Genomic DNA, 17,864 nt, shown 5'->3' on the forward strand with positions numbered 1-17,864 from the left:
GTGTGTGTGTGTGTGTGGCGGGGGGGGGGGTGGTCCCCAGGGCAGGAGGACAATCCAGTGAATCAGTGAATCCATGGATCAATCGGAGGAATGTGCTTCCATATCCCTTGTTGCCAGGTTTTCCCAATGCCACTTCCGCACCTGGAAGAACAGCGGGCCACTGACTGGAGAGAACTGGTGGGCAAAAAGCTCCACCCATCCAGATAGAGAGAGATGCCTCCACCTCCCAACCCAGTTTCTGGCCAGGACACCCCAGACCCAAGGTGGCAGAGGGCATGGTACTCCAGGGCATTACTGGGCTTGGCAGCTTCCCCAGCACCCCCAAGCCTCCCACACCACCTAGCTCCTACCCCGTGCTCTGAGGGGAGTCAGGGGTCAGGGACAAGTGCAGAGGCAGCTGCTCTGGGCTGGAGTAGGGAGCAGTAGGAGATGGGGAGCAACTTCCAAAAAAGCCCCCTTTTGTCCCCCTCCTCCAGCCAGACATTACTGTGAGGTCCAGCAAGGTGGCCAAGGAACAGATAAAGCCCCAGGAGCTCCCTGACACAAGAAGAGACCATCACCTGCAAAGGGACCATGGGAGGCAGCATTGCCTAATGGAAAGAGCAGAGGGTCTGGGTTTTACTCCCAGTTCTGCCATCCACTTGCTTTGTGGTCTTGGGCAGGTCACTGGACTTCCTGAGCCTTAGTTTCCTCCTTTGTAAAATGGGAATTCAAAACTGTTCTTTCTCTCTTACTCTTGTGATGTGAGCCCCATATGGGATAAAGACTGTGTTGATCTGATTATCTTGTAAAGATTGTCTTGTATCTACCCCAGTGTTCAGTGTTCAGTACAGGGGTAGATACAAGTTCAGTTCAGCACTTACCAAATATCACAGTTACTATTACTATTAGTATTTATTATCCCTTGGTCCAGGCAGGCATGGAGGAGGGAGTACCACTCACCCAAACCCTCAAAGCTGAAAGGGACCCCACCCAGCACGAAACCAAAGGAGGGGTTCTGCTAGTCTTCTAGGGGGGCTAAGTTCTACAAAAGGTGAGGCCATTGAGCAGAAATGAGAAGGTCCTCACCATCAAGGGAAGAGGCCAGGCATGTATGGTGGGCTGGAATAGGCCTCAGGGTCACAAGGCTATTGGGTTCAGCAGAAGAGCAGAGACTAAGAACACAGCCTAGGGTTAAGCCACTGAAACCTTCACTGAGGACTGGGCAGACGCCCTCATGACCATGGAAGCTGCAGTGGATATGTGTGTGTCTGGCCCCAGAAGTGGGTAACACTCTGGATATCCACGTGAGAGGGAAAATAACGACCCCAAATCTAAAGCTATGGTTGGAGGGGAGGGAGGGCTTATCAAAGCAGAAGACACCATCACCATTACCATTGCACAAATGGGCTAGCTCACCAACAAAGCATGAAACAAGATACTACTTGAACGCACTAACTGCGTTCCCAAATGCTACTAGCTTGAGTCCAGCCATCTTGCTAGTCCTCAACCTGGAACATGGGCAGAGCAGTGGATGTACTGAAATGGCCCCAAAGGCTTAACATCAACTCTCCTTTGGCCGATGGGAAAAAAAAAATGTGATGGAGAGGCTGGGCATTGGCAGGAAATACTTTTCTGTCTGTCTGCCCAAGAAGAGCAGGAGAAACTGGAAGACCGTTGAGCATCCTAGATGTAACTAGGGTATATGGTGGGTTTCCTAGGAGAAGAGCTTTTGGAGCCCTGTTCACCTTGAGGCTAAGGGAGGGTGGCACACTGAGAAAGCATGAGACATAGTCTAAAAATCCACATGGGAAAGCAGACACAGTTGCTCGGTGAAACATATGTGGTAAGTACGTGTGCAGTGGCAGCCCATGGGCCACTTGTGAGTTTCTACAGTACAGGCTATTGGTGACTCTCTGAGGGAGTTTCCTTAACTGCCAGGCCTCCTTGGCTCTGGGAGGGGGGTTTACAGGCAGTAGGATCCAATGGGATCCTGGCAATAGCCTGGCCCCATTCTTAGGAGCTACCAGTCTCTCCTGGCAGCTCAACAAGTGTTCCCGGAATGGGTCCCATAAGTGGTTAGTGCTATTGGTGCTCAGCGATCTTGGGTGGGCTATAGGGCTCTGCCCACTTGGCTTGATCTGTCGGAAGGAGTCTCCCACCCAGTGCCAGGCAGCCTCAGTCCGGTCACAAAGACTGTTGTCTATGGGTGAAGGCCCAGGTGGGAGAGGGCGTCTGAATGCCAAGTTCAGCCAAATTTCACTCATTCCTCTGGCAGTATGATAAATTTGTCAGGTCCCCTCCCAAAGCACCAGACTGTGCCCTCAGAGGTTCCCCCCTGCTGCTGGAGGGTTGAGTTTGGCCTCAGAAATGAGCAGGCCTCAGTGGTCAGGATGCAGGGCAGATCAGTGAGGGACATGGGAGAAGGAAAGACAGGCTGGCAGGGGGTTCAACACCACCACCTTGGGCACATACACAGGAGAAGCCATTACAATGGCTGGGGGGTCAGAGATGTGGGTGTGTGGCAACCCGGCTAGTAGCCCAGACCCCATCCCCCAGGTGTGTGAGTGACCCTGGAGGTAATTCAAACTCTCAAATGAAAACCCAAAGAGGGTGGAATGGTGCAGATGTGGGTTGGCCATTGGGATGAGTTATGCCTGTCAAGGGTGCCAAGAGACCAGGCCGGTTTCAGAGAGGCTGAAGCAGGAGGGGGAGCAAGAGCTGCAGGTAGGAGGGAGCAGATTCAGGGTCAACAGGAGGGAGAATGGACATAGAAAAATTGACAGTGAATTGGTGCAGAATGGGGACTCCTTGGGGACTGTGGATCAATTCAGTCACTTGCCACATGGTTTTCATTTTGTAGATTGTGCCAGCGCTCGATTTTCTTATCCTTGTTCTTCAAGCATTCGTACCAGTGTTTCAAGCGCTCCCCCTTGGCTGTGATGCCCAGCTGACAACCACCTGCAAAAGAAAAATTGGATATTGAAGATAACCTTTCATTCATTCATTCATTCAGTCAGTCATTCAGTCATATTTACGGAGTGCTTACTGTGTGCAGAGTACTGTACTAAGTGCTTGGAAAGTACAATTCAGCAATAGAGACAATCCCTGTCCACAGTGGGCTTACAGTCTAGAAGGGGGGGAGACAGACATCAAAACAAGAAAACAGGCATCAATATAAATAAATAGAATTATAGATCTATACACATCAAAACAAACAGGCATTAATACAAGTAAATAGAATTATAGATATGTACTTATATATACAAGTGCTGTGGGGCAGGGAGGTGGAGTAGAGCAAAGGGAGTGAGTTGAGCTGACTCGGATGGAAGGGGAAACTGAGGTAAGGGGGGGACTTAGGCTGGGAAGACCTCTTGGAGGAGGTGAGCTTTCAGTAGGGCTTTGAAGGGGGGAAGCGTGATTTTTGGCGGATTTGGGGAGGAAGGGCATTCCATGTCAGAGGTAAGACACGAACCAAGGGTCGATGGTGGGACAGGAGAGAATGAGGCATATGTGAGAAGGTTAGCACCACAGAACTGGAGTGTGAGGGCTGGGATGTAGAAGGAGAGAAGGGAGGTGAGGTAGGAGGGGACAAGGTGATGGAGAGCTTCGAAGCCAAGAGTGAGGTGTTTCTGCTTGATATGGAGGTTGACAGGCAACCACTGGAGATTTTTGAAGAGGGTGTTGACTTGCCCAGAATGTTTCTGTAGAAAGACAACCTGGGCAGCAGAGTCAAGCATGGACTGAAGTGGGGAGAAACAAGAGGTTGGGAGGTCAGAAAGGAGGCTGATGCAGTAATCCAGTCGGGATAGAATGAGTGATTGTACTAATGTGGTAGCGGTTTGGATGGAGAGGAAAGGGTGGATCTTGGTGATGTTGTGACATGGACATGGAGTGGACATGGGAGTGGCTGGTAGAGAGAGGTTGGGTGATTCCTCTTCTTGGAAGGCTCAAAGAGAACTGTGAAGATGTATCTAAAGGCAGGGGACAGGACCAGATAGTTCTACAGATGCCTTCCAAGGTTGGGACTCTATGATGGAAGGCACCACCATTGTCCCGGGAAACCACGGACCACGGGAGTTTCTCCTTCTTAATCTAAAGTTCTGCTGCTGCTGTTGCTGCTGTTCTGGCCATCCCACTTGCCTATTTGCCCTCCTCTCCTCCTCTCCCTCCTTCCTTCCTTCAAAGGCGAGCCGGCCCACTGAGTTTAAAGCTCAGCTCCAGATGGACAGAAGTGGTTGGGGTTTTCAAACCAGCCCCGCTGTGCTGCCCAAGCAGAGCAACTGGGAGTGCAAAGGGGGCCTACGTGAGAACAATGGAAACAAGTATTTTCTCCTTTCGGGATTTATGGGAATCTGTTACGGATAAGGGGTTTGAAATTGCAACTGAAGCTCAAGAGGAGCATGATTGGAAAGGACTGGGAGGGCTGGCTGATCCAGCCAAGTGGAGACTACCTCCCCTGGCCCACGTCCTACCTCTGGCCTGGAATTCCCTCCCTCCTCAAATCTGCCCAACTAGCACACTTCCCCCTTTCAAAGCTCTACTGAAAGCTCACCTCCTTCAGGAGGCCTTCCTGGACTAAGCCCCCTTTTTCCTTTGCTCCCCTTCCCCTCTCCATTGCCCAAATCTCCAGTGGCTAGCAGTCAACCTACGCATCAGGCAAAAACTCCTCACTCTCGGCTTCAAGGCTGTCCATCACCTCGCCCCTCCTACCTCACCTCCCTTCTTTCCTTCTCCAGCCCAGCCCGCACCCTCCGCTCCTCTGCCACTAACCTCCTCACTGTGCCTCGTTCTCGTCCGTCCCGCCATCGACCCCCGGCCCATGTCATCCCCCTGGCCTGGAATGCCCTCCCTTCGCACATCCTCCAAGCTAGCTCTCTTCCTCCCTTCAAAGCCCTATTGAGAGCTCACCTCTTCCAGGAGGCCTTCCCAGACTGAGCCCCCTCCCTCCCCTCCCCCTCCCTCCCACCCTACCTTCTTTCCCTCCCCACAGCACCTGTATATATGTTTGTACAGATTTATTACTCTATTTATTTTACTTGTACATATTTACTATTCTATTTATTTTATTTTGTTAATACGTTTTGTTTTGTTGTCTGTCTCCCCCTTCTGGACTGTGAGTCTGCTGTTGGGTAGGGACCGTCTGTATATGTTGCCAACTTGTACTTCCCAAGCGCTTAGTACAGTGCTCTGCACACAGTAAGTGCTCAATACGATTGAATGAATGGATGAATGAATACTCCCCTCCCTGTCCCATAGCATTTGTGTATATATATACATATTTATAATTGTATCTATTTTATTAATGATGTGTATAGACCTATAGTTGTATTTACTTATGTTGATGCTATTGATGCTTGTTAACTTGTTTTGATGTCTGTCTCCCCTCTTCTAGGCTGTGAGCCTGTTGTGGGCAGGGATTGTTGCTGAATTGTTGCTGAATTGTACTTTACAAGCACTTAGTACAGTGCTCTGCACACAGTAAGTGCTCAATAAATACGATCGAATGAATGAATGAATGAATGAGACTGGGGTAATGGAAGATTCCAGCTTATCTGTGGGAGGCTTGTAGAGGCCATCTCTGGCCCAGTGATCCCTGACTGGGCCTTGGGTCTGCAGAGTCTGTCTGATGGCCATCTTAATGTATGTCCCTGATCACTGGTTCTGGTGACCCAGGAAGTCAAATTCCCATACATGAGGGCTCTTGTATACATGAGGATCCAAATGATGCTTGGTACAGTGCTCTGCACACAATAGGTGCTCAATAAATACCAGTGATTGATTGATTGATTGATTGATGAGGTTAAGTTTAGCCCAAAGGAAGGACCCATCGTAACAGGGGCAGAAACTAGATTTCAGAACCAGATGGCCAGAGTTCTTCTCTCCCTCTGCACCCCAGGGCTGGCTACCCAAAAGGAACATTCCCTCACAACTGAAGATGCAACAGCTTTTCCTAGGAAGTAGTCATTTGGGACTCAAATACCAGCTGAGGAAGGCTTCCCATCAGGAAGTACCATCATTGAGGCCTTGACTGGGAAGCCAAGAAGCAGCAGAGTCCTGCAAGAGTTCTCTGTCAATCGGTCAAGAGGGTGATTCTCCAGGGAGGCTGCCAGAGTCACTGGATAATTGCCAAGGCCCGTGGGTGGGAGTGAGGGTCATGCCAAAATTCCCAAGGCCTGGAGGCAAAGAGCCACAGAGTACCGTGGGACCCAAATCTGACCAGTTAGATAATAATAATAATAATAATGGCATTTATGAAGCGCTTACTACGTGCAAAGCACTGTTCTCCCAGTCTACATTCTCCCAGCTCCCCATTTTGAATGCCGACTCCCTTCCCGATAACTCTCGGATCCAAGGGGCTGGAAAAGGGTCCCATATTATCAGAAATGTTTCCCAGAACCACTTCACCCCTGCAGAGCTCAGAATGAGTCCAATGACTCTGAGTCCCAGCTTAAAGTCTTACCGGCCCTGGGCGTGTAGATCTCTAATGATAATGAAACAACCACTTACCGATATAGTCATTGGATTTTCCAATGTCATAATCCCAGACAGAGATGTCTAGCGACTTCTTAGCCAGATCGCTATGTTTTATGTCATAGAAAAACTCCTGCAGGGGAAGAAAATACAAACAGCCACACAATCACCTTCTGCTGCGGCTCTAGAAAAGCCGCCACAGTGAGTTCTGATTCATGTGATGCTGAGGGCCAGTTCCCACTGCTTAACTCTCCGGCTGACCTTTGGACCGACCGTCTCACAGACAGCTGCTTACAGGACAGAGGTTGGTCAAGGAATGGAGGCAGCCTTGGAGTCTAGTTGAGGAAGTCACTTTCCCATAGAGTCTTGCCCCTTCATAACTCAGCCCAGGTGGCACATCAACATTGTTCAGCAATGCTCTGACGAGTCTCAGCCCCAAGCTACTTCAGGAAATAACTCCAAGAAGGCTGGGGGACAAAAAGAAAACTTGTGCAATTGGTCACCATTTCCCCCACCTCTACTCTCAATTTTTCTTCTCAAAATTTTTGCTGAGCACAAGAAAAAAAAAACAAACTCCGAAGATTAGGCCTTCCTTACCTCGTTAAACTCAGGATTCAAGGTTTTCTTTTTAATCTGCGTCTTGTGCTTGGCTTTCTTCCCCATGTCTGGTTTCAGCCAACTGAAGGGCAAAACAAATGCCTTTGAAATGACAGCTCATTTAAATAGACATTGGCCCTGTAGGCATTCAGAATCCATACTGAGATTATAGGGGACCACAAGAAAGGCAAAACTCTTCCCAGAGCTGAAGATGATGGGCAGAGAAAAGCCTCCTCTCCACTCATGAATCTGGGCCTTAAAATTGAAGCTCCCTGGGGGCAAGGATCATGTCTACCAACACTATTTTATTGTACTTTCCCAAGTGCTTAGTCTAGCGCTCTGCACACAGTATATGCTCAATAAGGACCTTTGATTGATTGATCCCTGATGGGGAAGGCCCCTCTGCCCCTTTAACCGGTCCTCAGGGCTGTAAGATTACGGTGCTCATCCCATCTGGACGTCTCAACCCCTACTTCCAGGGCAAAGGAAGAGCTTTGAAATCAAACTGATTTTAATTGTCTGTAATGATCACTTGGATTTGCAGAGGGCTTCACCTTCTACCTGGTCCAAGTGCCCTCCCTGCTTCTCATTAATTTTGATTCCTACCTCAAGATGATCTCATTTGACCTTCTTAAGATCTCTTGCCATAGGAAGAGGCTGGTATTCTTATCCTCATATTGGTACAAGCAAAAGAATCTAAGACCATAAGCGATGCCGTTACTAAGTCAGCCTAGTATTCTGTCTCCGACAGAGGCAATGAGTTGCTTGGAGAAACCATGTGAAGTTTCCCTCAGTGACATTCAGGATGGCTGGATGTGCCCCCCCTCTGGGAGTCAGACTTTAGGTTGCCAATGGTGGCACCAGCTGGCCCTTTCTTGAAATTTGGGTTTTTCCATTTTCTGGCCTAATTCAACCCTGCTGGAGGCGAAATAAAACTTTTCTCTCCTGGCTTTCCACTCACACTTCTCAGGGAGACCAAGAAGGGACAGAGGAGGAGAGGAGGAAGAGAGAAGAGGAAAAGGGAGAGAAGAGAAGGAAGAGAGGAAGAGGGAAACTGCCTCCCAGTAGCCCCCCATTTAAGTTGCTTCCTTGTTCCTCTGCAACAGAGAGGGCAGCTGCCATGGTGAGGTGGCTATGGGTTCAGGGCCCCACAGGTGTCCTCATGGCAGGGATAGCACCAGGATAGGGAAGAAAAAAATTCATCCCAGTGGGTCCAGAATCAGCAGTCATCAAAAAGCAACAGAAAAAAATTAAAAAATGCCCATCTCAGAAAATACCTGCCTCAGCCTTCCAATATTACAAGCAGGTTCCTGGGTCAAAAGCGACCATCTTGGCAAGCTGAGCTGCACCCAAATCCTCTTGAGAGTCCAGTGTCCCAGCCCCACCACCATCCCACGTCTTAGGACAGTCCTGGCCAGGGAGGGTGTCCGATGCCAGCATGGAAAGACTTGGGCAGGCTGGGAAAGTATCACCTGCTCAGAATAGGCCTGATTTTCCTGTCACTGTAGACAGCACCACTATCCTTCCTGTCTCACAAGCCTGTAACCTTGGCATTATCCTTGACTCATCTTTCTCATTCAACCCATATATTCAATCTGTCACTAAATCCCGGGGATTCAAACTTCACATGGCGTAGTGGATAGAGCACGGGACAGGGAGTTAGAAGGTCATGGGTTGGGTTCTAATCCCAGCTCTGCCACTTGTTTGCTGTTTGATCTTGAGCAAGTCATTTAACTTCCCTGTGTCTCAGTTGCCTCATCTGTAAAATGGGGATTGAGACTGTGAGCCCCAGGTGGAACAGGGACTGTATTCAATACAATTTGCTTGTATCCACCCCAGTGCTTAGTCTATGATTGGCACATAGTAAGCCCTTAATAAATACAATTATTATTACTATTATTATGAATAAAATTCATCCTTACCTCTCATTCTAAACTGTTACCATGTTAAGCCAAGCACTTATCCTATCCCACCCTGATTACTGTATCAACTTCCTTGCTGACCTCCCAGCCTTCTGTCTCTCCCCACTCCAGTCCATACTTGACTCTGCTGTCCAGATCATTTTTCTATAAAGCTTTTCAGTCCTTTTTTCCCAACTCCTCAAGAACCCATCCACCTCTGCATCAAACAGAAACTCCTTTCCATAGGCTTTAAAGCACTCAGTCACCTTGCCCTCTCCTACCTCACCTTGCTAGCCTCCTATTACAATCCAGCCTGCTCACTTTGCTCCGCTACTGCCAATCTATTATTCACTGTACTTCGATCTCATCTATCTCATCACTGACTTCTCACCCACATCCCGCCCTCTGGTTTGGAATGCCCGCCCTCTTCATATCCAACAGACAATCACTCTCCCCATCTTCAAAGGCTCTTTGAAGGCATATCTCCTCCAAGAGGCCTTCCCTGGCTAAGCCCTCATTTCCTCTTCTCCAGTCCCTTCTGCATTGCCCTGATTTGCTCCCTTTATTCATCCCTCCCTCAGCCCCAGGGCACTTATTTACATTTCCATAATTTATTTATATTAATGTCTATCTCCCCTTCCACACTATGAGCTCATTGTGGGCAGGGAATGTGTCAATAGCTCTGTTACACTGTTATATTGTACTCTCCCAAGTGCTTAGTACAGTGCTCTGCACACAGTAAGCACTCAATAAATACTATTGATTGATTGAGCTGGGTGTTGTCCTGGACTCCGTGGGGTAGCCATGTGTGACCCTCTTCCCTGGACCCCCAGAAACACTCTAACCTCATGGGAAACTTGAGCCAGGAGTGCCAGATGTGGTTCCGAGCAGGGTCCCCTGGCTGACCCTTGTCCTCAGGCTCCCCATGCCCATTCTTGCCTTGTCCCAGTGGAGGTGACCTGCCAGGCTGTTTAGATCAGTTACAATTGCCCAGCCTCAGCCTCATCTATGGATAGCAGCAGTCAGTCATGCCTAGAATCGATTTCAAGCCTCTTATTTGGATGGTGTTATCTTTCGTTTATTATTCTTTGTAATTGATTGTGTTGCTAATGATTTATTTTTACTCTTTTATGTGTCCATTCCCCTGCACTTAGATTGCAAAACCCCTTTGGGTCAGGGACTGGATTTTAATAATTTCTCTTGAATTGACCCCAAGTGCTTAGTACCAGCTCTGGATACTAATTATATAATAGATACTTTGATGAACTGGACAGTATAAATACATGTGTTCAGAGAAGCAGCATGGCCTAGTGGATAAAGCCCAGGCCTTACAGTCAGTAGGTCCTGGATTCTAATCCTGGGTCTGCCACTTGTATGGGACCTTGTCTTGCTCTGGGACCTTGGGCAAGTCACTTGACTTCTCTATACCTTGGTTACCTCATTTATAAAACAAGGATTAAGACTACGAGCTCCCTATGGGACATGGATTGTGCCCAACCTGTATCTAGAGCTTAATACAGTACTTGGTGGGGGGGGGGGGGGGGGGGGGGGGCGGGAGAGACAGAGAGAGAGACAGAGAGAGAGAGACAGAGAGAGAGAGAGACAGACACACACACATTTATATTCAGTGATCCAAGGGGTTAACTCAGTGTTATTCAGGTGAATGAACTGTCTATCCCAACACTCAGAACAGAAGGAAAACAGTATCCTACAATTGCCACCCTCTACAAAGGGCCGCAGTATGGCTTGACAAAAAATTAATCTTCTTTTTCCCCTTCTGAGGGTTATTTTCTATTTCCTAACCTCCATAGCCAGCTGCTCAGCTCTACCTCCCAAGCCACACATTTAAAGGGTGAATATGTTACTACTGACTGACCTGTAAGGATTTAAGGGAAAAATATGAAAGAAAATCAATTTGCTCTTAGCCAGGATTTAATGAAGTGCAATCTGACATCCTGAAGAAGTTAATTTTTCTTGTACTTTATGGGGAAAAAATCACTAGTTTGATGGGAAATCACCTTGGAACTGGAGAGCTTATATTCATTAAACCTTCATTAAAAGTGAATTAGGGTGAAAATCTCCATAAAATTTTCAGACTCGGTGCTGGTTTACAAGGACCGTCTCGCTTGTTTCCCCACGGATGATTTCAGAACTTGACCACGGTAGGATGTTTTCATTGATGATGAAATAAAGAGCTATATGGCACAAAGGCCATGGGCCAAAAATCATTTCAAATTCGGGAGATAAATCTGAGTTTGGCCCTCGGCCTACAAATTTTTTTAGTTTCCTTCCCTCTAGAAATGAGGACCACCTGGAGTTGTTGGATCAGGGCTCCACCTCCCCCAGGGCCATCTGGTCAAGGGAACCCACAAGAACCAGAGAGCCCTTAGGCAGCTGGGGGTTGGTGGGCAGGATCAGGGTGTGCTGATTGCTGATCTGTTCGGGTTGCTCTTCCCATTGTGAAAAGAATCAGGTCTCAGCTTCCTTGGGTCTTCCCAGTCTCATTGCACACTCTCTCTGCACATCACAAACTCAGACCTAAGTTTTCCAGAATTCCAGTCCCCTTAAAAATTGGATTGGGTGGGGCGGGGCACCCAAAAGTGGGTGGAGACAGAGGGTACCAAGGAGAAGGTGGGAAATGAGAGAAAGAAAGAGGAGAGGGAGAAAGGAGGGAGAGTCAAGAGTGAAGCAGCATGGCTTAGTGGAAAGAGCATAGGCTGGGGAGTCCGAGGATCTGGGTTCTAATCCAACCTCTGCCACTTGTCTTTTGACCATGGGCAAGTCACTTAACTTCTTGGTGCCTCATTTACTTCATCTGCAAATGGAGAGTAAAACTGTGGGACACGGACTATGTCCAAACTGATTAGCTTGTATCTACCCCAGTGCTTAGTACAGTGTCTGGCACATAGTAAGCACTGAACAAATACCATTTTAAAAAAAGAAGAGAGGGTGAGAGGTAGAAAGTGGAGAGGATCCACACTCTCTGCCTCTTTGTCCTCTTTCACCGTCTCTGCCATCGCTGTGACCACCGAAGCGACAGCCCCCACTGTAGCCTGGCCCAGATTGGGCCAATTGGGCTGGTGTGTTTCTAGGGGCCCGCAGTTGTTATTGCTTCCATTTGGGTGGCAGTGGGGGGGAAGGGTGGAGGTTCTGGTTCAGTGAGAGCCAGGACCATGGAACCTGGGGGGCCTCGTCCTCTCTCTACTCTTCCTCTCCCTCACCCATCCAGGAAGGGAGAGTCATGCTGACCCTGGCTTGCATCTCCCTCCCTAGATCACCCCTGTTGGCTCAGAAGTTCTTGCACCTCAGTCAGCCATTTCGTTGTTTGTTTTTTTTTTAACCAGGTGGGGAGCTTTAGCTTTTTCAGGCAGGAGGGGCAGCTCTTTGGTTTCAGGGCTGGGCCTCTCCAAAATCAAGACAGGAAGGCCAGCTCAAGAAGGACCCTCTAAGATGCCTGCTGGGTGTCTCCTCCATCCTCCGGGGAGCTGTGATACTTACAGTTTGACAAATGGGTCCGAGTAGCCGTTGGCATCCATGGCAGCTAAGTGGACACAGCGCACAATGCCAACAATGAGGCCGCCCTGCTGGGTGCTGTACATGAGGGACACCAGGATCTTCCCTCGCTCCTCAATCTCACCCGCGCGGTCCACCTGCTTCAGAACAAACAGACTCGGGTGAGACGGGGAGGAGAGCCGGCTTCCCTGCCTTCAAGGAACCAAGTGGAGTGGGCTGGAGCCAAGCTCAGAGCTTGTGGGGAGTGGGAGGATCTTGTGGTGCAGCTGAGAGGAAAACGGAGGGCACCATAACAGTACAGGGATGGGTGGCGGGGGGCAGAGGGGTTCCAGTAGCTCAGCCACTCTAGCGAAGAGCCTGACAGTAAAGTGTGGCTAAGAGGAGGGAAAAACCAGGCCCCAGAGGAGTGTACCACACAAGCAGTGAGGTGGAAATTTGAGCATTGTGGTAGATTGGATCCTGGAGGGATTCCTCAGTGACTGTTAGATATTTAGGCCATGTAGAAAACGTAAGTATATTAGTGATATCCATATCAAATGAATAATTTAATTAGGCCCTATCTACACTGTACAAATAATCTGGATCATTTGTGAAACAATCCCAACTCTCTGGAATGGGCTACTTGAGAATGGGTTCCAAAGGATTCAGGCGCTTTGGGAGGATGGCAATTAGAGATAGAAAATTATGAGTTTTCTGGCTTGTGCCAGTGGCCCAGTGTACTTGTACTCCAGGCTGCCTCTGACAGTTTTATTGGCTTGGTGCCGTGGGGATCCAGAATTGGGAAGTGGATTCCGGTGCCATCCTCTCTATATTAGATGTAAGGGGGTTGAGCTGCAGCAACCTATCAAGCCAATCCGGGTCCAGAGCCAGATCCTGTGGCTTTGGTTCTCAGTGTGGGCACTGGGGAAGCGAGCCCCGCAGGTCGCCCTTCCAACTGCCTCTGGCCAAATGGCCATGACAAGTTTCAGGGGGAGGAGTAAGGAATGCTGGGAGTGCAGCCTTGCCCGGACGAGGCACGGTCTGAAGTAGTGGTGCCATGGCCTTCCTTGGGCAGTGCTGGGACGGATCTTACCTCCTCTTCGTACAGCGCCATTCCTCGGGCCGACCCTGTTGTCCCAGCTCTCTTCATCTTGGGACAGAAAGACAGCAGACATTTCCTTAGTGTGGTGGCTCGTGGTCCACGAGCCCTTGGGCTGGGTCACGAGACATAAAATCATCCCCGGGCGATTTGGGCCCAGACGCTCGATTGGTGCATTTCCCGGGTCCCTGGCTTCTTTCCCCTGTTGTTCTGTCGTGGGTCTGTCGCTGTCCCGCAGCGGCTACCAGACAGCAGAGCAGGGCCGAGTGAGCTTCAGAATTGCTAGCCAGCCCGGTGACAGAATGGGAGGTTTTGGGGGGCGATCGGGAGTGGGGAAGGTACGGCCGGGACCCCGTGGGGGCTGTGGACTGACTCGGATCCCCACCCTCCCTGGACGCCTGCCCCCCAGAACCAAGGCCAAGTTAAACAGCATGGCCTAGTGGATAGTGGATGGGCCTAGGAGCCAGAGGGACCTGGGTTATAATCTAACCTCCGCCACTCGTCCCCTGTGTAATCTTGGGCAGGTCACTTAACTTCTCTGTGCTCAGCTCCCTCAACTGTAAAATGGGGATTAAGTCTGTGAGCCTTATATGGGATGGCACTACCATCCTTCCCGTCTCACAAGCCCGCAACCTTGGTGTCATCCTCGACTCCGCTCTCTCATTCACCCCTCACATCCAAGCCGTGACCAAAACCTGCCGGTCTCAGCTCCGCAACATTGCCAAGATCCGCCCTTTCCTCTCCATCCCAACCGCTACCCTGCTCATTCAAGCTCTCATCCTATCCCGTCTGGACTACTGCATCAGCCTTCTCTCTGATCTCCCATCCTCGTGTCTCTCTCCACTTCAATCCATACTTCATGCTGCTTCCCGGATTATCTTTGTTCAGAAACACTCTGGGCATATCACTCCCCTCCTCAAAAATCTCCAGTGGCTACCAATCAATCTGCGCATCAGGCAGAAACTCCTCACCCTGGGCTTCAAGGCTGTCCATCACCTCGCCCCCTCCTACCTCACCTCCCTTCTCTCCTTCTACAGCCCAGTCCGCACCCTCCGCTCCTCCGCCGCTGATCTCCTCACTGTACCTCGCTCTCGCCTGTCCCGCCATCGACCCCCGGCCCACATCATCCCCCGGGCCTGGAATGCCCTCCCTCTGCCCCTCCGCCAAGCTAGCTCTCTTCCTCCCTTCAAGGCCCTGCTGAGAGCTCACCTCCTCCAGGAGGCCTTCCCAGACTGAGCCCCTTCCTTCCTCTCCCCCTCGTCCCCCTCTCCATCCCTCCATCTTACCTCCCTCCCTTCCCTACAGCACCTGTATATATGTATATATGTTTGTACATATTTTTTTACTCTATTTATTTATTTATTTGATTTATTTGTACACATCTATTCTATTTATTTTATTTTGTTAGTATGTTTGGTTTTGTTCTCTGTCTCCCCCTTTTAGACTGTGAGCCCACTGTTGGGTAGGGACTGTCTCTATATGTTGCCAATTTGTACTTCCCAAGCGCTTAGTACAGTGCTCTGCACATAGTAAGCGCTCAATAAATACGATTGATGATGATGATGATGATGACAGGGACTGTGCTCTACCTTGCATCTAGTCCAGAGCTTAGAACAGTGCTGGCACATAATAAATGCTTAACAAATACCACAATTTTTATTATTAGAGCAAGGGCCAGGGAGTCAGAAGGGAATCTGACTAATTCTGGCTCCGCCACTTGTCTGCTGTGTCATCTTGGGCAAGTCACTTAACCTCTCTGTGCCTCAGTTACCTCATCTGTAAAATGGGGATTAATAATAATGATGGCATTTGTTAAGCTCTTATTAAGTGCCAAGCACTGTTCTAAGCACCGGGGGCCATGCAAGGTAATCAGATTGTCCCACTTGGGGTTCACAGTCTTAATCCCCATTTTACAGATAAGGTAACTGAGGCACAGAGAAGTTAAGTGACTTGCCCAAAGTCACACAGCTAAGTGAAGGAGCCGGGATTTGAACCCTCGACCTCTGACTCCCAAGCCTGTGCTCTTTCCACTGAGCTCCAAGTAGGACATGGACTGTGTCCAAACTTGTATCTGTCATTATCATCATCATCAACATCATCATCAATCGTATTTATTGAGCGCTTACTGTGTGCAGAGCACTGTACTAAGCGCTTGGGAAGTACAAGTTGGCAACATATAGAGACAGTCCCTACCCAACAGTGGGCTCACGGTCTAAAAGGGGGAGACAGAGAACAAAACCAAACATACTAACAAAATAAAATAAATAGAATAGATATGTACAAGTAAAATAAATAGAGTAATAAATATGTACAAACATATATACATATATACAGGTTCCCAGCCCTTAGTATAGTGCCTGGCACATAGTAAACACTTAAATACACACACACACACACACAAAGGTGGACACTTGAGGCTTGCTGCAGGAGGGAAACTAAGGTGGGATTGTTGAGTCTCCCCTTGTCTCTCCCTCCTCCATCCTCTGTTGGCTATATCCCTCAATCCCAGAGCTGACAGCTGCTCTGTGAGAGAGAGGGGGGAAGCAGAGTCAGCATGGACCCAGAAGGGGAGTGAGGGCCAGGAGAGTGAGGTAGCAGAGAAAAGAGAGCAGGAGGAGCGTCACCTTTGCCAGCCCCGGGTCAATTTATTGAGCACTTGCTAGGTGCAGGGCACCATACTAAGCACTTAGGAGGGTACAATACAACAGAAATAGCAGACATGTTCCCTGCCCATAATGATTTTACAATCTACAGCGTTGCCCCCAATCTGTGCCCCTTCCTCTTCTCCCAACACTGACAGGGAAGGAGCATCTGGGCACATGACTGGGTGTAATACTGCAGGCTGGCCACAGACTCCTCACCCTGGGCTTCAAGGCTGTCCATCACCTCACCCCCTCCTACCTCACCTCCCTTCTCTCCTTCTACAGCCCAGTCCGCACCCTCCGCTCCTCCACCGCTGATCTCCTCACCGTACCTCGCTCTCGCCTGTCCCGCCATCGACCCCCGGCCCACGTCATCCCCCGGGCCTGGAATGCCCTCCCTCTGCCCATCCACCAAGCTAGCTCTCTTCCTCCCTTCAAGGCCCTGCTGAGAGCTCACCTCCTCCAGGAGGCCTTCCCAGACTGAGCCCCTTCCTTCCTCTCCCCCTCGTCCCCCACTCCATCCCCCCATCTTACCTCCTTCCCTTCTCCACAGCACCTGTATATATGTATATATGTTTGTACATGTTTTTTACTCTATTTATTTATTTATTTATTTTATTTGTACATATCTATTCTATTTATTTTATTTTGTTAGTATGTTTGGTTTTGTTCTCTGTCTCCCCCTTTTAGACTGTGAGCCCACTGTTGGGTAGGGACTGTCTCTATATGTTGCCAATTTGTACTTCCCAAGTGCTTAGTACAGTGCTCCGCACATAGTAAGCGCTCAATAAATACGATTGATGATGATGATGATGATGATGACTCCCAAGTCACCCGCTGGCTGGTAGCAACCCCCTCCTCTTCTCCCCTGTTCTCTGCCCTTGTGCCCCTTTCCCAGGCGGGGGCTGTGCTGCTCTGGGCCCTGGCTCCACTTACTCCCGGAAAAGCCATGAGAGGAGCAGGATGGTGCCAGTGGAGGAGAATGCATGTATACTGGCACCTCTGCCTTGGGAATGAAATGTTCTCAGCCAGCCACTGGATGGCCACATTGGGATGCACATTTCCTTTGTGATGCAGAAGTCCTGTAGTGGTGTCGATTGCTCATTCCTCCTCTCAGTGGCCAACTTGGCTCTGACCCAGCTTCTAGGCAGGCTGAACACAAGCTCTTCTCAGAGGAGTGGGGACCAACAGCCAGTGGATGAGGTCTTGAGTCCTGCCACGGTCCTCCCTTAGACATGATCTGAAACCCCTCCAGGGCTGGAACCTGAATGGTCTCCTCGGGAGAAGGGGCAGGGTCCTGGGGACCTGGTCCTGCATCACTTTGTTGGCCTTTACCAACTAGATTCTAGACTGTGAACTCATTGTGGGCAGGAAATGTGTCTGTTTATTGTCATACTGTACTCTCCCAAGTGCTTAATTTAGTGCTTGCACACAGTAAACCCTCAATAAATACGATTGACTGACGGACTGACTTTGCCAGTTTGGCCAAGAGGATAGAGCACGGGTCTGGGAATAAGAAGGACCTGGATTCTAATCCCAGCTTTGCCACTTGCTTGCTGTGTGACCTTGGGCAAGTCACTTCACTATTCTGTGCCTCAGTTCCCTCTTCTGTAAAATAGGGATAAAGACTGTGAGCCCCACGTGGGACAGCCTGATTACTTTGTATCTACCCCAACTGAA

General features: G+C 49.5%; 1 protein-coding gene across 3 annotated transcripts in view; it reads right to left on the bottom strand.

Moving 5' to 3' along the window:
* Positions 1–828: 828 nt before the first annotated feature.
* Positions 829–17,864, bottom strand: part of RPH3A (rabphilin 3A) — a 138,190-nt gene continuing 121,154 nt past the window's right edge. For 2 of the 3 annotated variants that reach the window (XM_038762831.1, XM_038762832.1), the window contains 5 exons: positions 13,537–13,593; positions 12,450–12,604; positions 7,051–7,132; positions 6,490–6,586; positions 829–2,940 (listed from right to left, as the gene is read on the bottom strand). In XM_038762831.1, the coding sequence (XP_038618759.1) occupies positions 2,810–2,940; positions 6,490–6,586; positions 7,051–7,132; positions 12,450–12,604; positions 13,537–13,593 (522 nt within the window). In that variant the 3' untranslated portion in view covers positions 829–2,809. The remainder of the gene's footprint in view (positions 2,941–6,489; positions 6,587–7,050; positions 7,133–12,449; positions 12,605–13,536; positions 13,594–17,864) is intronic. The other variant, XM_038762833.1, reaches the window with a different exon arrangement.

Source organism: Tachyglossus aculeatus, chromosome 21 (assembly GCF_015852505.1).
Source record: "Tachyglossus aculeatus isolate mTacAcu1 chromosome 21, mTacAcu1.pri, whole genome shotgun sequence".
Classification (NCBI taxonomy): Eukaryota; Metazoa; Chordata; class Mammalia; order Monotremata; family Tachyglossidae; genus Tachyglossus; species Tachyglossus aculeatus.